The sequence below is a fragment of the Emydura macquarii genome, unplaced genomic scaffold (genome assembly GCF_026122565.2).
Source record: "Emydura macquarii macquarii isolate MOO-44397 ecotype Brisbane River unplaced genomic scaffold, CSIRO-AGI_Emac_v2 contig_2924, whole genome shotgun sequence".
Classification (NCBI taxonomy): domain Eukaryota; kingdom Metazoa; phylum Chordata; order Testudines; family Chelidae; genus Emydura; species Emydura macquarii.
In genome coordinates, this window is record NW_027133061.1 from 3,377,132 (window position 1) to 3,400,474 (window position 23,343).

The window sequence follows — 23,343 nt, forward strand, 5'->3', positions numbered from 1 at the left end:
CTGTGTTTTCAGCTCTGAAAGGTCAGGTTTTCAATTTGGGTCTCTCTCAGTGAGTGGAGAGTCCACCCTGGAGATCAGGAATCATCACCTGGAAAACGTCATCAAAAGAAATACGTCTCTGCAAAGGTTTTGGCTTTGATGAAACCGTGTATCTTAACAAAAACCAGTGAGTCGGACATGTTTCAACCAATTCCACTAGGGACAGTGGATGATGTAGGCTTCCCAAAGGAAGGTTAGACAGCCCCGGGGGATCAAGTAAGGCCAAAAGGTAAAAGTACTGTGGTGAGGGGATTTGGGGGTATCAGGTGTCTCAGATCCTAGCAAGCACTCCTTCCTGGCCACCCATTAGGATTGCTATGAGGGGAATCCAAGCCTTTTTGTAATCTGGATTCCTAAATGTGTTTCAAGCTCCTGGAGCCTGAAGGCAGTCCAGCCACTTCCCCAATCTCAGGGTCCCTAGGCATGCTCTCAGGGCACAGATCTTCTGACTGGCACGCCCGCCCCTGACTGTTGGAACCCACTGTCCAGCCCCCTAACCCCTCCAGCTGTAGTGCTGACCCTTCAGGCTCCCCAGTACTCAAACACACCCCTCTCCCAGACCCACCCACACACATACCTTGTCTCTCTAATAGCCTGGGACCGACACGGCTACAACTACACTGTATACAACGATGTAAAGTCCATTGTCATGCAATCAAACTAATGATTTCGGCTGGTGTGGAGCAATAATTTTGTTTACCTTTCTGGTCATTTCCTGGGAAACTGATGTCACTACAGAAAGATCACAAAAAAGAGTAGACCAAATGCAATTAAAAGAAAAAATACTCTAATCATTGTGTCATAGAGGAGAACATGAAAGTAGCTTTACAACTCTGAGTCAGTGGGAGAGCCATCTGTCAATGACGACATGTCCCTGACTGATTGATGGCCAAGTTACTCTCAGCCTATATATTTATCATCTTTTCATACTAGCAATAAAACTTCAGCTTTCGTTTCTGCAGGAAATCCTATGCCTGGAGTTGTGCTATAGCCGTTCTATAGACCATGTCCCACATACACAATGCTCCACAAAAAACACAAGAAGGAAAATTTTAAGGTGAGATCTGGAAAGAAAATGACTCAGTGAGCCTGATTTTCCTCTAACACTGGGTTTTACATCAGTGTAACTGCACTGAAATCAATGGACAACAGTAATCGTAACCCCGTCGACATGTGCTTCTCCACCATTGCTACCTGTGGTGAACCTGGAAAGCAGGAGGTTTGCCTGAGAACGCCGACCACTTGAACTCCATTGAAGTCAATGGAATTACCTCTGATTTACATCGATGTCTGAGCGGAGGAGCAGCTCCAGTGCCTTGAAGTGAGAGGGCAGGATTTCTGGATAAAAATAGCACGTGAAAGAGTAGCCTCTCAACTGCCCAGTCGGAAAAGGGACAGAGAAGGAGAGCCTTGGGAAGCAGTAACGCCAACTCATGTAGCGAGAGTGGGTAGTAAGCTGCATGTGGGGGAGGGGAGAAAAATGCACCGCAACTGCAGTTGAGCTGCATACACAGCCCTTTGGACCTGATTTTCATGTGGGTTGAGCACACTGATGTCAACTAGAATTGCAAGTGCTCAGCATTGCTGAAAATCAGGCCTGTAACATCACAGACCGTCTGAGACACAATACTGGCCTATATAGTCCTAAGATCTGATCTTGTCTGGCACTGCCTATGGTTAGGTGGGGATAACCCCTATTTTGATAGCTGTGGTTTGACTGCAGTCAGGATACTGCAGCCCAGCTCAAGAAAGATCCCGAGCTGGCACCATCCTGCCAAGGGGTTGGGAAAGAAAGGAGAGCACAGCGCCTCCTGCCGGTCTCAACTGCACTGCAAGCAGACTGTTGGAGGGAAGCAGTGTGTGTTCCAGGATCCTGCAGTTGGGGAAGGAACAAGGGTGGTCATTGTCCGACAAAGGTTACATTGAGGAACCAATTATTGCATCCAGGCTGGTTGAAGGAAGGCCCAGGTGAAATACGATTTAAAAGGACACCAGCAACAAAGAGAGAAAAGAGATATTAAAGTAATGGGTTAAAACTGAGCACGGAAAAATGCAGCCTGGAAACCAAGAGCTGCCTACTGCCGAAGCTATGGAAAAATACAGAGCAATGGAAATGCTGCTCATTAGGTTCATCACCTTTAAGCTAGACAAAGCACGCAGGAATGTTTTGCAGGGAACAATTCTGTGATAGGCTAGGGCGAAGGATGGACTTAATTCTCTTGTGGGTCTTTTAATCTCCATATTTCTTATTTTGAGTCCGGGCCACTACCATTCTCTCTATGGGAGCTTCAAGCTTCCTTGTCACAATGAGTCAGACAAGCAAACTGCACCGTGGCACTCCTGAGAAGGTAACCTTGAGGCGTCCTTTGAGCCAGCTAGGCCAGGTCTACACTAGGCAGTATAACTGTACCAACACCCTGTACCAGCAAATCACTCCCAGTGTGTACAGAGTTCATAGTGGCAAACCTGTGCTTTGGTGGTATAGCTTATTCCAACCGCCAGGTGAAACAAGGGATACCAGCAAAAGCAGTTTTTCTTAGCCAACATCTGCAACAAAAACATGAGCCAATGAAATTATTGGACACCCTCTCCTCTCCACCCCAGACACAGCTGCATGTCAGTGGGGCCAGATGGACTGTGTCTAGAGTTCTCTGGGATGAACGGTACTAGAGCAGTGTAAAACTAAATATTGCTTTGAGTTAAAAATTGGTTGAGAGAGCAGGATTGTGTTGGCTCCCATCCGAAGCCAAATGAGTAAATATAACTCTGTTCAGACTCAGGAATTGTGACGGCACAGCTATGTCGGTAACAATCATACCCCGACTGACTGATACTGTAGCATAGACCTGGCCCTTAACTGCGAGACAATGTTCCTTTTGGCCTGGGTGTGGGACCTGTAATGTGAGGGTTCCTCTCCCCCATCCAGTGTAGATGTAAAGTTACATCTACCTTGTGTAATTCTTCTTGTGCTGGTCTAGTTCTTCACCAGCTCCTGTTTACAGTTTACACATGGACAATCTCTATGTAACCAACCAAAGTTTGGCACTGAACAATGCATTCCATGCAAGTTATTTTTGATTCAGTAGATCAGATAAAGTGTTTCCTTTTCTGGACCAACAAACAAACTGTCAGGCCACAAAAGTCCATTCTTCAACTCTGAGAAATCTATCCTTGCTGGGTGGTATTGAATGCTTGCCAATAAAACCAACACAGGTTAAAAAAGGCGTAGGAGCAGCTCAGAGATCGTTCAGGCACCACAGGGCAAGACCTGGCACACGTTTTCCTTCACGTGCTGAACCTTGAGTACACATGCTAGCATGGGCACAGTACATACTTGGCGTAAGACACAGAACAGTACGTTCCTGTCCAGGGCTCAGTACAGAAACTTGCACTCATGACCTGGCCTGGGAACAGATGAACTGATTTTTGAAAGATCATTAAAGCCATTGTTGAAGACTCTAACACATTTATAGACAACGGATCTACTAAAGTGTCAAGTCCCCTTTGTGGTTGTTTGATGGATTATTAATTCAGATGTGTACATTTCAAGGTACTATAACACTGAGATGTGTTTCAGCATCAATTATAAATGTGATGGGAAGACATGCAGAGTTTTCATTCCTTTCTCTTACACTTACACATACACACAAAAAGTGTTGAGCTCAGGATCTTTTCTAAGGTGCCTCTTCCCATGCTATGCTAGTATTACTGCATATTCCTTATGAATGAAATGTAAACCTTAGGGCTAGTGTGGTTTCAATAAGTGATGTCAGAGAAATGAAATGCTGTGACTTAATAATAAGCTCTGACTGCAAGGAGAAAGACAACAGATTTTAAACCTTAAGAAAGCAAATGTAGGAGCTTATTTTCCAGTCATAACATCTAATTCCATCACCACGGTTATTGTATTGAATTGACTTTTCAGAATAAGATATAAGGTGACCCATATATCTAGGTTCAGACCCATAGCACTGCTAAATCACTGGGAATGGATGCCTAGACAAAACTCTAGGTCTGAAAAACTTGCACTCCCTGGGACCATTGCCCAGAATCCTGTTTGAAATCAACTCAACACTCTACCCTTCCACAGCAGATAAAACAAGTTCCATGCAGTTTTCTGTGAATATAGTTCTTTCAGATGAGACTTGAAATACTGAGTGCCCGTTAGCCACACATGGACTTTTACAGAACCTAGCTTTCATAAGAGGAGATAGATATTGCCCCAGAATTCTTGGCCAACATCCCTCCTGCATCACCGCTGGTTGCTGCCCTCACCCCAGACACAGCTGCATATCAGGGGGACCAGATAGATTGTGTTGTAAGGCTTGAGGTTGTTTTCAGCTAACCAGTTGTAAATCGAAACTCATTTAAATGGCTAACGAGCATACCCGATCCTCAAGGACAATGGCTAGTGTAAGCAGCCGATGGCTCAGGAAGCCAGATGTCCTCCTAGGGATTCTAATTCCAATGAGAACAGCACATTTGCTTTTAGAATTTCTCTCATCTGCCACCTATCTGTAAGGAACCCTCCCTTCTTCCTCCACCCTGCCCCCCACCTCGTGTATAACCCTAGCATCCTTGATTTAATTAGGGTGATTAAAGTGTCTCTGCATGTATGTAACGACCACTATCACTGTTGTTCTCTCCGGATAGGACAATGTCTGTATTTGTAAGTGACTAGATAAAGAATTTAAAACGTACTATGTAATCGATAAGAAAAGGTATATAACTGACCACTGTAACACCATGAAGCGGAAGCTGATTTATCAGACTTCCCGGTATTGTGAATAAACCTCTTCAGTATTGTCTATCCTGCCTAATTCTTGGAGAAAGAATCCTTCGTGCTTTACTGTATCTTAAGTTTTTTGTGGTGAAAATTACTAGGGCAGTGTAAAACTAAGTATTTTAGTTTAAAATTGGTTGAGACACCAGCTTTGTGCTGTCTTCATTCAGAACCCAGATGAGTATTGATTTCCAAATTCTTGGTTAGCATCTGCCACTTATCTCACTTGATCGCTATTATTGATCGGCTGGTTTTTATAATCAGTGAAGCGGGTCAGCATGGGGCACCCTAATCACTTGTACTAGTATTTGCCAAAAAGGTACTCTTACAGGAAAAGGTTTATTACAGTTATAGAGATTGGAGAGTCCCCTTTGCTTTCAGTTCTGTTTTTGCTTTCTGTTTGGTCCTGTACTCATTTATCTCCAAAGTGCTAAACAAACACAGGATATAGCCTAAAAAGAGCACAAGTAAAGAAGGCAGGAGTTGGTGGGATCAAAACTACCGCACACAGATAGTTGAATAATCTCTAATATCACGCTGAGAGGGAAAATATTAGCCAGGATATTGGTCTTCTCCACAGACTCATGCCGGAGAAAGGAGCTTACATCAAAAACAAGAGAGGTAAGTTATTAGGCTACAGGTGTGTGCTCAATTAAGTTCTGCTTTAAAACCATTGAAGTGAATAGGAGTCTCTAATGGGTTTTGGATCAGACCCTTATTGTCCATGGTAATTACAGTCCTGCAATCTCAGCCTTCATATACAAGGAAACATGAGGCTCAGCCTACCTTTTTCTCCAAGTACAAGTGAAATAGCCACAAAAGAATTCTTATAGAGGAGAGAAAAACCATCCCCCCAAAGCCCCTTTAGTCTACAATAGACTGGCTGTCTTCCTGAATCAACCCTGGGCCCCAGAGGTATCAGCCTGTAAAATCTATCGTCCTTGGTCCACTGCAAAAACTGACCCTCTGGTCCAATACAGTGCTGGAACAGTGCACGCTAGGGGAAGATTTAATCACTACGGCTCAAGGGTGATGGAAGGGGAGATTGAAGATATTGTCTCATGCCATAATGAGGATAAGGGCCCCCTATTCTGCTGCCCCAATACACTATGGGAATGCACTAATGCAAAGCCCTCTTTGTGAGCCTGCTAAACTGCCCTTTGCTAGGCTAGGCTGGGGTAGGTACACAGTCCCCAGGGCCAGCGCTAGGCAGAAGTACACTCAGCAATTGCTTCTTAGGGCCCTAAGCAGCTTGGAGGGTAAGGGGGTGGGGCTTCCCTTCACTTTTAGGTGTTGGGAGGGACCACAAATATTCCTGTTTAGGGGCCCCATTGGACTAGCATCTACACTGACTGTCCCCCTTAAATGGAAGGGCTATACATTTGTCACCCCACCTGTTTCAATGTTCCATAGGACCTACCCTAACACATAAGAGCTCAACATGCACATTTCCTTAGGAAACTGCAACTTAATCAAAAAGAATTAACAGAGATGGCATGTGGTGTTATTTACAGAGTGATTTGGTACTGAATGTTCCTTCCTTCCCACCCCCAAAGGAACAGGGTGTTAAGAAACTGTTGCAACAAACAGACCTTTAATCAGGGAAAATGCATGTCCCAGGAAAGTGCTTTTATACATCAGCTTCTTGAAAAGAGTTTCATTCAGTGCAGTTAATTGATACAGTGGAAACAGGAAAATAGTTTTGATGGAGGGGAAAAAAAAAATCACATGATTTTAGAAACCTTGTGGGAGAGAAGGGGGTGAGGGGATGTTGGATTTGTTTTTACAGCTAGACAAGGCTAACAGCAAAGTTTCTTCTGCCCTCTGCTGCTCACACAAAGGAATACAGTAGCTCAATTCTCTAGGAGCTGTACCATCTACAATTGTTTACCCTCCTTTAAATCAGAATGATCGTGTTTTGCATCAATGCAAGAGACCAAATCTTCAGGTCAAACCTGGCATCCCAAGCCTACAGAAGCTGAAATATTTAAGCATACTATTAAATCTAGTTTGGTCTTGTCTAGTTTGCAGTTCCTGCCTGTGCAATAAAATACACTCTTTTGCTTCAGAAGAGTACTTTATTTCAAGTATTGAAAATCTCCCCCTCTCACAGAAGTACGAGTGGCTCTGTGGCGCTATCATTTACACATTTCTGCAATGCCTAGTCAAACTACAGCACAGCATGACCCTGCACATACAGCAACTTTGCCGAACAGGCTTGGTTGGAAACCTTACAGTTGCTCTTTAAATGAAAACCGGAGGTGTCCTTGCAGTTAAAAATTAAGGTTTCCAGGACTGCTGTTAGCTCAGACACTAATCAGCTATCAAAATTTCAAATGGTCACAAGCATTTGTTTTTTCCCGCCACGAGAAACCAAGCCTACTTCAGCCATTTTATACCATAACATCCAAGTACTTTACTTATCTTCCAATAGCACCCAAAAGAGTCAACCTTTAAGGCAAGCTCAGCTTGAGCTCCCTTCTATACCTTACTCCGGCACAGCAGTGGATAAACAATGGGCACTTGTGTTGGTTTTATATCCCTGTGCCCAATCAGGATGCCACCCTCTCTCCAGGAAACACGATTCCAGAGGAATTGCAGCAAGGAACTGTTTGGGTTGAAAAGTCAGCTCTTGGTTGGGATTTCCATCAGGATCCTTGCATCTGCATGTAGGAAAGTATTACTGGCTTTTTTTTCCTTCATGGCCAAGCTGAGTCATATTAGCTCAAACATGCAGAGGCTCTTCACTGTTTTGCTGTAAGGGCTTCTATTTCTAATTCATAATAATTTGCTTCATTTTTTCACAAGCAAAAGTTTCCAATCATAGTTCTTTCCCCAGAAAAGGTGGGGGCATGAGGGACTATATAATAAAAAATTATAGTCATGCTTAAGTTTTTCCCAGAAGTCTGCTTCCAAAGACAAAATACTCATTTCCTAAAGTTGTATGTAGTGCAACTGTCCAGAGTAGATCACTCATTCTATTTCTACCCTTCAGGCTGCACACCAAGCTGCAAATGCTACACAATGGAGGAAAACTGGAAGGAATTTACTGTGAAATAGTGCTCCTTTTTAGGGTCCATCTTTCTCCACTGTTTGAGTTTTCATGACAGAATAAAAATGACTACAGGATGTGTTTGAGACAAGTTTATTTTAAAAAAATAATCTTTCCCGATGTTTCTCACCCAGTATTTTGAAGATAAACTTCCTCCTTTCTATATAAATACACTTAGTGTTTCCTGAATCCTGGAGGGATGGGGGAATGGTTTGAAACATATTCATTCCCCTCTCTGTTCTCCCTGTCAGATTTCACTGAGATCAGCAACATGAAGGCTTATCGAACAGCTGACAGGTACTCAGTAGTGCAGTCGTGTTTTTTTCTTAGAAAAAAGCATAGAACAATAGAAGATAGAGATGAAGATGTAAAAAAATTATATTTATATATATATGATTCATATCTATTTACAATGTGGCTGGGACAAACAGCAAAACGTTTGAGGAGATTATGCAAGACACCAATAGCTTTTCCCCCAACCTTCCCAGATTGCTTTGGAACCTGGATATAAGGCATGAGGAGACGGAGACTAAAGAATGAAATTACACATTTACAAAGGAGTTCTGTACTCCTTGCTAAACCCTGTCTCCATTTCACTCTGGTGAAACTGACACATTCTATTGGCTAGTCACTATGAGAAAAAAAAAAAATGGTTCTTTACAACTGCAGAAACATGGATGTTGATTTGTACATTATGTCAAGGTTGGGTTTTTAATTTTTTTTTTTTTTTTTTTTTTTTTTTAAACCATTAGTCTCAGGAATACCCTGCTTAGCTAGAAGCAATACCAGGTTTTCCTTTTAGAATCAGCAGCATCAAAGCATGATCAACTTAAACAGACAACTTAAACTTAAACTTTGTATGCATTACCTGGTAATTTTTAGTCCCTAAAGTAAGGCATAGCAGAGAATGTACGTAGACAAAGTTACATCAGTTGTGGAGTTTCAAGTGTTACCTTTCCTGGGTTTTCTTGACTTTGATATGCAATATGGTATCCTATAGAGTGAACTAATTAAACAGATTCCTCCTCTCCCCCCAAAAACCCCAAATCTTTACATTCTGGACTTAACAGAGATTCATGTTTGTTTCAGTGCAGCAAACGGCATGCAGCAATCTTAAAATCATCATTCCACTGAAATATGTTTTAACCCAGCACACTATCGCATCTCTGCTAAAATATTTTGCAAGATTATAAAAGCACTTCGATCCTGTGTTCCCAGGTGAAATGCTATATTTTTTATGCCACATGAAGACCATATTTGACATGCATTATCAATTGTGATCTTGCATTCCACAGGCTGCATCCATTGAATCAACATGGTTTTCAGGCCTGAAACAGACACAGGCAGGAAAAAAACAAAACAAAAACAAGCTACTAATGTGTTATGCCATGAATGAAAGTTTGCTTTTATACTTCTTTCCACTCCATCCTCCCAGGTTCTCAGTTTTTTTTACAGGCTGGTGATCTTCTATCCTGAAATCCTCTACCTTCAAAGAGAATTTCATCTTCCCCACGCATCCTCATGGGTTTAGAAGTGTCAGTTTGTGTACCATTTTTCTGAACTACAATACAGTAAGCTACGCTTGCTTTACCGTCTTCCTAATCCTGTCCAACAGTGTTAAAAATCTGTGTGTCAGTAATGGGCTGCAGTGCCGAGCTAAATATTCTATAATTTCAGCTGTTAGTTAAGGCGTTCGCCTGGGACTTAGAATCATGGATTCATTCATAGATTCCAAGGCCAGAAGAGACCATCGTGATCATCTAGTCTGACCTCCTGTATAAAATACAGGCCATAGAACCGCCACAAAATAATTCCTAAAGCAGATCTGTTAGAAAAATATCCAATCTCTATTGAAGAATCGTCAGTGAGAGAGAATCCACAATGACCCTTGGTAAATTTTTCCAATGGTTAATTACTCTCACCGTTAAAAATGTATGCCTTATTTACAGTCTGAAACTTGGGAGATACAAGTTCCATTCGTTGCTTGGCCACAGACTTCCTTTGTGACCATGGGCAAATCACTTTGTTTCTCTGTGCCTCAGTTCTCCATCTGTAAAAGGGGGAAAATAGTACTGATGTACCTCACAGGGGAGCTGCGAGGATCAACATTAAGGATTGCGAGGCGCTCAGATACTATGATGATCGGGGCCATAGGAGTTCCTGAGACAGACAGCGATTTACTCGGAGGTACAAGTTCTAATTTAAGGTAAGTAGGTTGTTTTAAATGTTGACAATTAAGAATATTGGATTTTCAAAAAGGAAACCAAAGATTCCAGGAGGTAGAACTGAAGAGAGTCTTCTGTCAGGAGGGCTTTACTCTGATTATGCCAAAGCACATAGGTACATGTAAGTATGGAATAGTTCCCAATTTGCCCAGCCAAGCAGAATAAGCAAATCTTGACATTCCTTGAACACATTTTACCTAACAACTTTCTGTATTCTCCCCAATTTCTTGTTCAGGAAGACCACTATTCATTTAATTCATGCATAATAAATAGACCCATGGGCCACTTGTTTGCAGGTCATCCTACTCCTGCCCAATTCTTTCATTACCTTCTTTACAGTCACTAAACCTCTCAGTACCTTGGACCTAATAGTTGAACAGCAAAAGGCCATAGTCCCAGGACCTGCAATCCTGTCATGCCAACAGCAGGCCACTCCTTTGGTGCAGTTTTCTGCTTTTATAAGCTTCCTTGCTCATATAGTGAGATGGCAAAGTTCAAACACTTCTGCTATGATGCCTGATAGTCGAGGGATTTCAGCTGCATGCAAACTAAGGCAGCAAACTGGCTTTATATGGGAAGGATCCACTCAGCTGACTGATCACCAGCTGTAAAAATCTGCACACACATCCAGGACTATGAACACATCTTACTTGCTTTCCTTTTGTTTGATTACTGTAAGTATTTGAATGACTACATGAATTCCGATCATCCCAGCTCTATAATACAGTGAAGTTCAATCAGTTTGACAAAAAAAAACAAAACAAAAAACCCAAAATAATCAGAAGGGCAGGTTTACCCTGCCAGCTTGCTGGTTACAAGTGAGGACTTTCTCTGTGGAAGATCTTGTGGCGTTGGGATATGGTCTCCTGTCACCAGGTTCTTGTCAGGCCCGGTGCTTGGCAACTGCTTGTTCTTCATCTTTGCCTTGGCCATATTGTAGTCACCAGAGTCAAAATACTTTTGCTGAAAGAGGGACAGGATTTCAGGTTACTTGAAAAGAGTCTTAAGAAAATATATCCCCAAAACTTGTTTGAGTATTGTGAACACAAGACCTATCTGGCCATGAATGTGTTTTCTTGATTTAAGAAGTAGCATGGTCAACGTATACCATTGTGTCACTGAATTCGCAGACTCATCAGCTAAGGCTTGCCTGCCTTAGAAGTTTTGCCAGTGTAGCCATAATGCTATAGCTACACTAGCAGAACTCGGCTAGACTAGCAACAGAGTGCTTTTGTTGGTATAGTTCATTCAGGTTCAGTGAGCGAAATAAGCTATCTCAGCAAAAGTGCTTTTGTGCTGGTGTAAGTGCATCTACACTAGGGTTTTTGCTAGCACAACTATGTTGTAAGCAAAAACCCAGGCAAAGTAACTCCCGCACCCCTATCAGGCAAAGGTATGCAGGCAAGACTTACATGTAGTTCTAGCCTAAGATTCAGATACTACCACCTCACTTTAAAGAAGCAGTTCAGAAGACCAGAAGCCAGACAAGCAGGCTCCTTCCACACAAGAAAATCCACTTTAATGTTTTACAGGCATGCTTTTAAGTAAGTTTGTAACACAACCAGTCACCCCCAATGAATTCTCAGCCCTTTTGTAATATTTATTTTAAAGGAGAACCATGATCATTTACTTCCTTTACCAAGGTGTACTGTAAACAAGCAGTTCACCGAGTACAACAGCAGCTGATGAAGCTTTATAGTAACAGGGAGTCTCAGTACTGTTTACTAAGTTCTTCAAAGGGACTTTTAAAGGCCAAACACTTGACCTATCACCAAATGGCTGTAACCTTGAGGGGGAAGATGCAATCCCTGGGACCCGATTTTCATTTACACCATTCTGGCAGTACAAAAGAGGCCTTAAAGTGCCTGTAAATGTAATGTCTGCCAAAGCAGCATAAAGAGGCTTTGGTGTAAATGAGAAACAGACCCCTACTCATTAAGGGCCTGATTCTGCTCTCCCATTGGTGTAAGTTAGAGGGGAATCAGGCCCTAAATATTTGATTTAAAAACAAAAACCCAATTTGCTCGCTTGCCAAGAAATGAAACCATTATTTTTGTGCTTGCTCTGCAGACTGTTACCTAAAACAATATTCCCAGAGTAACGTCAAGAGCAAGAGATAATGCTGGCATACAAAGATGTTTTGGGAGGATGAAAGGCTATAAATAAAAGCTATAAAAGGAAAACAATGGTGTTAATTCCAGTGTAGCAAAAGGGAGCGGGTGGGCAGAATCCATGCGTTCTAAATGGGAAAAAGAGCAGAACAGTTGTATTTTCCAACTTCTCAGAAGATATTTGTACAATCTGAAGGGGCCAAGAGGCTCATTTATTGTACCAAACTGCTTTACAATGGCCTTTAAAAATATTACAGCTATAAACAAGATGCCAGGCTTTGGTTTTACTGAAGTTCAGTGAGGGGGGTTAACGAATTCATCACACACAGGAGTCACAAGGCATGGTGTTCCATTGCCTTGCACCTTGACCAGTCATCCCAGTACAGAGTGGGTGTAAAACGTTCCCATTCTGAGTTGGTGGCATTTTTACACCCACTTTCCACAGGTATAAGTGACTGCACAAGGTGCAGGGCAATGGAAAACCAAGCCCCCACTTTCAAATTTTGCATCATTCTTTTAAGAGTTCTCCTTTGAATCACCTGTGAGATTTGGAACATCTGATCCACCAGATCACTGGCTGGTGCAGGACCAGCCCCACAGCGCTAAAGCAGAGAGGCCCAGATGGCACATGGAGATCCGGGCACTAGTCTAAGTATCAGAGTCCAAATCCTGACAGGTCACAAAGTGGAGAAATGGGAAGCCACTAAACAATACTCACACAGCAAAACCCACCACACAACAGGCAGCATCTCTTTCAAGAACGGCCCAAGACAAGAACAGCATGGGATGATCCGGATCAGAAGGTGCAGAGCTTGGGAAGCAGGGGAATGTGCCACACCCACATCCACTATGGGGACTTCGGTGGGCTTTGGATGGGGCCCATCCTAAAGAGTTTTAGTCAGGCCTATAGACCTGGCACAAGCTTGCATTATCAATCACTTTCATAAGCACTAAAGTCACTCCAGGTACAAGTAAACGGATATTCATCCTGGACGGCTACATCAAAATGATGTTTGTTCCGACATTTGGATCCTTTTCAAATGGTCATGCCCGACTTATTTCATGCCTGATCTATTCCCTAGTCACACATGGTAGCTAGTAGAAATGTATCGGGTATGAATGGCATTACAAGTCGTTCAGGTCACTGGTCCAGTTTGATCAACAGATTGACACAAGCATATATACATACTGAATCCAAACCTCTAAGTCAATACAGTCTATTAACAACATGTCGACTAGTTTACGTGTTACTGGATAAATCATATGCACTTTTCTTTACACCATCTAGTGATGACAACGGTTAGCTTCCAAGCCAAGAGCATTTGAATAGGTAAGTACCCCTTTCTGCAGTCTTTTCATTAGGAAGTCTGACCCTCCTGGCTTCTGTCCTAAATTAGGATATTTGGCCTTTAGTTTTACTTCTTCTGCTCTCTCAGGGATGACTGCTTCCTTCTCCTGTGTATCCTGAAAAACAAGAATCAGATTAAAGCTATTCAACCCTATGAAAGAAAACATCTTTATTTTACCTCCGAAGTCTAGTTATACAATGTTTGTCCTGTAACTACAAGCCTAATGTGCATCACTAATTGAGGTGTGGCCCCTGGAAAGCTTAAATATACTTTGAGAACACCGTAAACTCAATTCTAAACACACAGTGGGAGTGGTTTTCTCATGAAGCCTGTGGGTGTGCGGGCAGATAAATGGGCCAGGTGATAGATAAAGCCAGGGACAAGGAGCCAACGGTAGGTTCAACCCCGAAGGAGAGGGTCAGCTGGGAGTCGTCAGTGTCACATCAACGCCCATCAATTAAATGTGGCACCATCTGTAACGAGCCTTTCCACAAGTCAGCAGCCAATGGCTGAAAGTGGCCAATATGAGCAATGGCTAGACATTCAATCAGGTCTTTATACTTTAGAGCAATCAACATACTAGAAACAGCTCAGTAGGTGGGTCACAGAGATCAAGTTCTGCTGCTTGAACATGGTGTTCTAGTTCACACATGTCCAATGCATCAACGTTCCCAGTGCTGTTTCCTAGCATTGCATGAAGATCGCTGTTTTAAAACAACGGAGTTCTCTGATCACGAAGCATCAACCGTCTAATGTATGGCTAGTTGTTGACTTTTTTGCTGTACAAACAGTGGATGGAAAGCATCCGATTCTAAGGAGATTTACTGTAATAGTGATTAAAAGGACAAGAGGCAAATCAATATTGTAGGGAATATTTTCCCATGAAGGGGAATTCCATAATGCTGAAGAGTGCATGCAGACAGCCCAGAAAGCCAGAAGGATTCTGTATCCACACAGCACAGGCAGCACCAGAGAGGTTTACTCTAAGCCACCCCATCCCATTGGCGTCTGAGCCCTGTGCTGAAGAGAACAAACCATTCCAGAGCAAGATATTACTTCACCATCCAAGACTCACTCACGCTGTGTCGTATGGACTGTGTTACACAAGGTCAGATTAGTCATTCCTTCTGGCCTTAAGATCTCTGAATCATTGGCCTCTGCAGAGGTGCCCACTGATACCTCCCGTGTGATGGTTTCTGCAATATGGACACCTCTCTACTAAGAACTGGACTGCGAATGTCCAACTTCTATTGTACAAACCAAACAATGCTGACTCAGGTCAGTTTCAACCAAGGCCAAATTCAAACTGGTAACTCCAATACTGTTATCAATCATCTGGACCAGCCAGTGCATTCGGTAATGAGGTCTGCTCTGAGCATAAATCAAGCAGCTGGCTATTTCCAGACACGTAAACCAGAGGACACTATTTATCATTGCCAAGCTGCCCCCATCCCCAGTGATGATGCTAGCTCACTCAGCACCAGCAGAATTCACTCCAAGCCAGCAGTGAGCAATACACATGCAGAGTCCTGATCAGCAAGGAGTCTGCATTCTTTAGTGCTATGTTCCAGAATAACTGATCGCTGTGATCTTTGAGACAACGGGGGGTGCCAAGCTTCTAAATATAGTTGCTCCCATCCCGCCTGAGAAAGATGGCGCACACTGCACTGCAGAAAGAAAAGAGCAGGGTCACACACTTCAATGTTCTCTATAATCAGCAAGTCAAAAGTTTTTTAGTATGGAAACAAGCTAATCATAAACCCCATGAGACATGACTAACAGACTGGCAATTACATATGGCAAAAACAGGTTTGGGTCCAATACTGGCAGGGTGGATGGAATTATTCCCCCCCTCAATCATTCCAGAATTATGACATGGAAGAGTTTAGTGTTAGTCAAAAGTAGGCCGTGAAAAGGGTTAGAATCTACTAGCCTCTCTAGCTGTGCTATTTATATTGACAGAGTGCACCAATTTATATTGGACTGGCACAGTCCCGTTTTCCAACAAGCCGCTGGCAGACTTGTGCACAGTCATGCAGAGGACCAGGATTTCATCTCTGGTTCTGGAATACTGTGCCTATCACTTCAGTGGCCTGGAGTATCACAGAGGCTGCAAGCTCAGTCCTAGGGGCAGAACAGCATGTAATATCTTGATCTCCGGTTGATCAAGAAGCAGCATGGTGTCAATACGGTTACAAAGCGAGTTGCTAGAGCAAGATCACAGAGATGTAAGCAGCAGGATTCTAGTCAAGGTCAGTGACATGACATCAGACTGGAGGGACGACGCGTTTGATCTAGACTAGCTATTCCCATCTTCCAACTACACTGAGTCACTCTTGCTAAAAGAGTAGGACAGAATCCAGCTAATTAGACAATCTACATTTGATTTTAGCAAAGAGAACAGGCACATTTCTGCCTTAAGGTTAGGATTGAGCATATTATGGTTGAGTTCAGGACATTTTTGCTCAGGAATATATAGATGGAACTCTGCTGAAATCAACATGTGAAACTTTCAAATTGGAAAGTTAACAAAAAAAGAAAGAAATCAGATTTTTACAGGCCTCAACTAATTTTCTAATTTAGGAGACTGATCATATGGACTGGTTTTTAAGTGACAACTTCAGGGCTGTTGTGAAGTTGTTGTTGTACAAGAGCAGCAGGTTTTGATGGCTTCAAAACTGATGACACCTTCAACTATTTGTCTCACCACAGTGGTAAAGGATGTTTGAGGACTGGCCGGGATGCGCTGTATGTTACATCCTGAAAGACACTGCAGGCCAGTTTTAAAACAAAAAATGGAACACCCCCCCCCCCAAATCACGTGATGAAAGAGGAATAGAAGGATTGTCACACTTCTGCCCTACAAGAGAGTGCTTAATCTACCATATTCTTTAAATTGAGTTTGCTGAAGTAAAGCAAAGAAGGTTGTGTAGAGATAAGAGTTAAGCAGAGAGCATGGCTGCCCAAACCACACAGCCATTATTTTTCTCAGCCGTTTCAGAATTTTTTAAATACAGCTTTGAGAGCAGATTAGATGGTATAAAAGTTCTGAGAATACGAAAGACCAAATACAGTAACTTCCATTTCCTTGGGCTATACTGCTTATTATACTCGAGGGTCAATATAGGAGCTGGCCAGAAATAGAACGGCACAGTCTGTCCTAAGAAATCTTGCTGTTCTATTATTTTTGATGTCAGTTATTGGAAGGCATTTCAGATGTCTTGAAGTTTTTCAAAGATTTAGAACAGAGGCGACTGGTCTCTTTAGGATCTGGATAATTTCTCTCTACAGAGAGCCGCCTAATGGGCTGTCAGCCCTCTGTCTGCTGCATTCACTTGGCCTTTCTGGAACCTTCCATTCCTGCTAATCAGCATAGTCACCAATTCCAGAAAAGCAAGATTTTGCACATAGGAACTCAGTTCAGTTTAATCCGGGATCCACAGGTTTTATTTGTTGCTGGCCTGCACCATCCCGTGATGTTCTGTCCATTACCAGGTAACGCAGTGGAAGGACAGGAGAAATATGTTGAGAAGCCACTGCAAATTAATAGATTTGCCACCAGAAAGTGAAGGCAGGCATGACCACATCATCATAACTGTTCCATTGTTCACGGTCTTGGAGTGAATGAGCCATAGACAAACACTGAAATCTCTCAGCCTTGGAGAGGTCCTTCTAGGTAAAGAGGAAAGTACAGGCAGAAGCTAGCATTGGTGAATGTGTGTTTTGGCAGTTAGAGTCCATGCTGGGTTGAGGGGGAGGCAGACTGGTCCTCATGGCTGATAGCTGAATGGTGGATAGGAGACAGTGGGTAGAAATGATGTTGCTTACCTGTGTACATATCTTAATCGCCAATCTGTTGAGTGGGAAACTGGGATGGAGAGGCATGGAAGCTAGGATGAAAGATGTATGCCTGGCCCACCTCGGACAGGTATGCTGGAGGATGCTCTGTGGACCACGGGTGCTGGTTAAGGACTGTCTTGTAGCCCAACTGGAAACATACATGTGGGTATCTGATCTATTAAAAGGCGGCCGACAACGGCTGAGAACTTGGCCGTGCAACCTTAGGCACAAATGTACTGAGATATTTTCTGCTATAGTATTAATTCCAATGGTGTTCGGATTAATGGAGATTTATTTCCCACCATGGCTATCGAAATGAAGTTCTCTTTTCTAGGAAGATGATACAGGTAGACAGATGCCACTCAGCCAACTACAGATCAAACAGACGCTGCCTCATGAAATAAAGGGATTCTTTACTGGCAGACAGAGAGAGAAGCACAAGTTCCAAAGCTGTGTTTGGTTTCACAGCAAGAATTCTGGCTGTTACCTTTAGCCCAGTGGTTCTTACCAGATGCTCAACAATCCCACCTCCCGCCCTCAATTATTTATTTCTAAGTCATATCTCCACATACGGCCATAAAGGCTGTTTTCCTACCATTACTCCTGTTATCCTGGGTACACTATCCTAAGTTTCTGTTGGCACACATTACAATCAATGGCTTTGTGCTTTACTCGGTTTACTGGAATAAGTTCAGTGGCCAACACCATAGCTGGGATATTAATATCAATTAGCATTTTTGGCCCAGTATGGTTATATGTGCAGACTGCAATGTAGCCTGAACTAAAGAGACAATGGCACCTTTTCAAACCTCTGATGCAACCTACTTTACCTATCAAGGTAGATTAAGCTACCAGGATCTACACAGAGCATATCCTGCTACTCTATACAAATTGCAAGAGCTGAATTAGATACAGACAGCTCAAGTCTCCTCTTGTGTACACCACAGTAATTCAATTCACTTCACTTCCTTGCAGTTAGTCTGTAAACAAGAGGAGAAATCAGACCCTGAATTCCCTTCTAATGAGCAGGACACATACAGCTCAACCTTTTTTTGAATACAGCTTTGGCAACTTCCACAGCACATTTGTTCTCTGCTACATGCACAAGGCCCAATCCTTAATTCTTTTAAGGCTTAGTCACTGTTCAGACTTAACAGTAACAAATGGCTGCCTCTTCTCCCAGAGGACCTGTGTCACTGATCACATGTGCCCAGACGGCCAGTAGGTTTTAGCTGCATGGCTGTTAACTTGTATTCAAATAGTATTGTAAGATCAGGAAAGCCTATTGTTCTGAAAGATCCCTATTGTACTGGCATCACCATTAGTTTGGGCACTAACCGGTTTAGCTGAGAGCTGCCCATGTGTTTGTATGAGAACACCTGGCCTGTGCTAATCCTGTTCCATTCTGCAGTTTGAAGTTGCAGCACTGGGTATAGAAACTGAGACAAAACAGGCTTCAAGGTCTGCATTTGCATGCTTTGTTACCCAGAATGCTCTTCCACCTCATAACTATTAGAAGTGGGGTTAGAGCTCCAGGAAAGCATTAAGATTTGGGTGTACTGGTAGTTAAAGTGCTTCTTTTGGTGTCGGTTTTGTGTACCAGAGTAATAGAAAGATTCTCCCCGTTTTAGCCTCAGGCCTTTAACGGGCAAGGGCTACACACCATGTTTGCGACATAACAAGCAGAAGGGTCAAAGTTTCCTGCATTACAAGAACAGAACAGGTTTGTGGCCGTGATCTGGCAGCGGTCATTAGTAAGTGGTTGGGTATCATCATTATCTTGCCCCGTGTCACAGTCCATTTACTTAGTATAAAAACTTGCTCTAGACAAGAAGGCACAAATGCAGTTCTCTTCCAGCATGGCTTCCCGACCGGTCCTACACAGGACCTGATTCACAGTCCATTGAAATCAATGGAGTCTCCCACTGACTTCAGTGGGCTTTGGATTATGCTCATACATAAGCTTCAGAAACACAGTTAGATTTTTTAAATTAAGTCTGATGACGGAGTGGCATTTGATATTCAGGATCTCCTGTGAAAGTTGTTAAGAGAAACTGTACCTTCTGATGTTGGTAAGTCATGTCCTCGGTCTTACCTATTTTAGCATTCTAAGCCGAGGGCCTCTTTAGCAGCAACTATTTCCTTATGTTACCAAGAGTTAATATTTAAAATTAAGATTTCAGATTGGAAACACTTTCCCCCCCAATCCCAATATATCTGATTTCCAGGACAGACAACGCCAAGACATTTTGGAAGAGACTATTTAAGTCAGGTTTCTCCTTTCTCTAAAGCTACTGTCTCCTCTCTTTGCTTACCATCCACTTAAAGAAAGTCAAGAGAAAAGAACAATTGAAAAAACAATGCGTCTTTGATAAGACAGTCTTTAAATAAAGTGGATAAGTCTGAGTGGCTGTTCTGCTCACGACACCGTGGGCAATGCTCTAAGTCAGTCGATGACTCAGGGGAGATGCACACCATGCTATTAAGCCGCCTAGACAAAAGTCAGAATAAGAATTTTTGCACAGAAGGGTTATGTGGGATAACTTTAAATCATTACTCACTACAGTTCAGTGCCACAGTGTTAATACAAAACCCGCACTACAGCTTAATTACAACCCTGCCCCTGCCCACCCAAGTAATAATGCTGCCTCCTCTCACTGACTGCAGCTTCATTTTTGGGCCACCCCCTGCAATCTGCTTTAGCCTAAGGAACTGTATTACCCTCAAATAAATCAAGAGCTTGTGCATAACCACAGAACTGGCTTCAACAAAGTGGTTGCTTTAGTGCAAGCCTGAACTGGTATTTTCAGAGAAACATCCCTCCCCTTAATATCAAAGGGAAATTCCCATACTTACTCTGAAGGAGTCGTTATTACAAAACTCAAATTCACCTCCATCTCACACAAGCTCGATCTCACCTCTCATCATCAAATATTCACAGAGAAGGCAAGTCATGAAACTGAGGTGATCGGCCATTATTTATATTAAAGACACCAAACGGACTGCTTTTAAAGCAGCTCTTGCATTCTTAGTTCTTCTTACGGATCCTGCTGGGCAGTCAGCTTTGTCCCACTCTTGAGTTCTGAACAGGTGAGAGGGGTACTTACTATAAGCCATGTCACACGTATGTGTGCAGTATTGTTGTTGCTGTGCTGGTCCTAGGATAGGAGACACACAAGGTAGGTGGCCCAGCTTCTGTTGGTGGAAGGTACAATCTTTTGATCCACACAGAGCTCTTCTTCAGAGGACATGGTAGGGCAGGTGACCCGAAGAAGAGCTCTGTGTAGCTTAATAGCTTGCCCTATCCACCAACAGAAGCTGGTCCAATAAGAGACGCTACCTCACCCACCTCGTCTCTCTGCAATCCCGATTTCGTGGAGACCTGTGACCTTAGCCCTGTCTACACACAAAATCCAGATTGACCTGGCTACCCCGTTCAGGGTCGGGAAACCTTCACACCCGAGGGCTGTAGTTAAGCCAACCTGACCCCCAGTGTAGACGCCACCCAGTCAGTGGAAGAATTCAAGCCCCCGCCAGCGTAGCCAGCCCATGCTGGAGTCCCTGGCCCACTCAGAACCCCACGTCCTCCTGCCACTAGTGCAGCCTGCCCCACACCCAGGCCTGGATTCAATCTCTCAGACCAAGAGCCCCCCAACATGACAATCTCCCGCCCCCATATCCTCCAGTATCCCACAATCCCCCTCTGTCCCACCGCAGACGAGCTGCACCCATGACCCAGAGGTTTCCACACCCCCAGTATCCCACAATACACCGCCTAACCCCCTCTCCCCCCGCACTTATGCCCTATCTACCCCACCACCAAACCCCCCCGGAAGTACCACCTCCCCCAGGCCTGCAGCCAATGACCAAACACCATTACCGGGAGCGACGAGGAAGGCAGCCAATCAAAGAGCAGACCGGCGTGCACGGACGTGCTAGTGACCAATCGGAACCCAGAACGGTCCCGCCCAGACTCTCAGCCCCGGCCGCCGGGCCCTCACCTGTTTCTCGTCGCCCGTCTGTTCGGAACGGCTGTCAGTGCCGAGCTTCTCCGACATGGTGGGGCAGGGAAGGGAAGAGGGACGCACGTGGCAGCGAGAAGGGCTGGCGCTCTGCTTCCCACCCTCTCCCCAGCTCTTGTCACTTTCACTGTGGAACCAAAATGGCCGCCGCCGCCCCCGTAACGGTGCTGCCTTGGGTGACTGACAATCTGAGCAGCCAATAAGAAAGCTCCAGAGGCCAGGGTGACGTCATAACCAACCAATCAAAGCCCTTAGGAGGCGGGATGTGGGAGCGGGACACTGAGTCGAGACAGATGGAAAAAAGGACCAATGGGAAGTGAGACACGAGCAGAATGGGCGGGGAAAAACTTGCGAATGATGGAGATTTAGGGGATCCAATAAGGTAAAGGGAGGAGGCCGTGGGGGCGGGGACCCAATAGAGGATTGGGCGTGGTGGGGGCGGGGACCCAATAGAGGATTGGGCGTGGTGGGGGCGGGTCTTGGCTATGGCGGGAGAAATCTCATTGGCTGCCTTGAGCTCTGTGGCGCCCGGCCCCGCCCCTGGTTCGAGCAGCGGGTGGCCTGGGAGAGGCGTGAGCCCTGTTGGCCAGTCCTGGGGCCTCACCCGCCAGGACCCGCCCCCTGGGACCTGCCCCTCCCTCCCACAGTACAGGACCCGCCCCCTTGGTGCCCTCCAGGAGGACCCTCCTGGGACCCCACCCCCTTGGGACCACCCCTAGGGACTTGCCCCCCCTTACATTACCCCAGGAACCACCCCCAGGGACCTGACCCCCCTTACATTACCCCAGGACCCCCCCACCAGGGACCTGCCCCCCCCTTACATTACCCCAGGACCCCCCCACCAGGGACCTGCCCCCCCTTACATTACCCCAGGAACCACCCCCAGGGACCTGACCCCCCCTTACATTACCCCAGGCCCCCCCCACCAGGGACCTGCCCCCCCAATTACCCCAGGATCCACCCCCTGGATCTCCCCCCCAGGACCCTGTGGGACCTGCCCCCCCCCCCATTACCCCAGGACTCACCCCCCCCCCGGGGACCTGCCCCCCCAGGACCCTTTGGGATCCACCCCCCACATTACCCCAGGACCTGCACCTCCCCATCACTTGTCCCGTACCCACATCACTGCGGGTGTCACAGTTTGTGTCTTTTGTGGTGGCTCAACGCTGGGTCCTCCTGTCCCTGGGAATGTGGTATCCGCCCGGACTTGGATCAAAATGATGTTCGCACAGTTCATATGTAACTGCGCGGTTCCTAGGTGCCCAGCCTGCTAAAGGAGCCACTCCCCAGGGATTGATTCCAGGCTGGGACGTAGGCTGGACCCTGGGACTCCTGGACAAAGTGGTTTAAAACACTTTTGGCTTCACACTTGGGCATGAATTAGGATCACTCCAACATGGCCCCCCCCCACTTTCGTTCAAAGCCCCCTGGGGCAAATGATGATCCCTCTAGTAACATGCTGCGCAGACGGCTATACTGAACGCAAACCAACCAAGAGCTCGTTTACACACCCTGGTAGGCACTTAGGGCCTGGACACAGGTCCTGCCTCTCTCTAGTGGCCTTGAGCGTGACATTAAAACAGCCTAGGCGGAAGCGGCATGAAACAAATCAATTCAGGACCACGTGTTTAACGATCTAGGTTATACCTGGCACTGGCATCTTATTTTTAGCAGCTGCGGGTCTTGTCTTTTACCAAGGCCCAGTTGTCCACAGCATGTGGATCACTTCGGGTGTGAGCTCTTTGGGGAAGGGACTCTGTGTTTGCACAGTGCTGATCTGGCAGAGTGGAATGCCCAGCTGTTACCGTAACCCACATAATAACTTATAATGTAACTACAGAAATTAATGCTGGGAAACTCGCTTCTAATGTTGTTCCTCTTCCGCTGCTGTTCCCTGAAGTTCAGCCTAATAAATGTCCCTT

At 44.7% G+C, this 23,343-nt stretch overlaps 1 protein-coding gene across 1 annotated transcript; it reads right to left on the minus strand.

Moving 5' to 3' along the window:
- Window positions 1-7,951: 7,951 nt before the first annotated feature.
- ENSA (endosulfine alpha) lies at window positions 7,952-21,544 on the minus strand. The gene is made up of 4 exons (XM_067569381.1): window positions 21,401-21,544; window positions 13,549-13,674; window positions 10,896-11,062; window positions 7,952-9,202 (listed from the first exon to the last, which is right to left on the minus strand). The coding sequence occupies exons 1-4, from the start codon at window positions 21,455-21,457 to the stop codon at window positions 9,145-9,147; spliced, it is 408 nt and encodes a 135-aa protein (XP_067425482.1). The 5' UTR covers window positions 21,458-21,544; the 3' UTR covers window positions 7,952-9,144.
- Window positions 21,545-23,343: the final 1,799 nt, after the last annotated feature.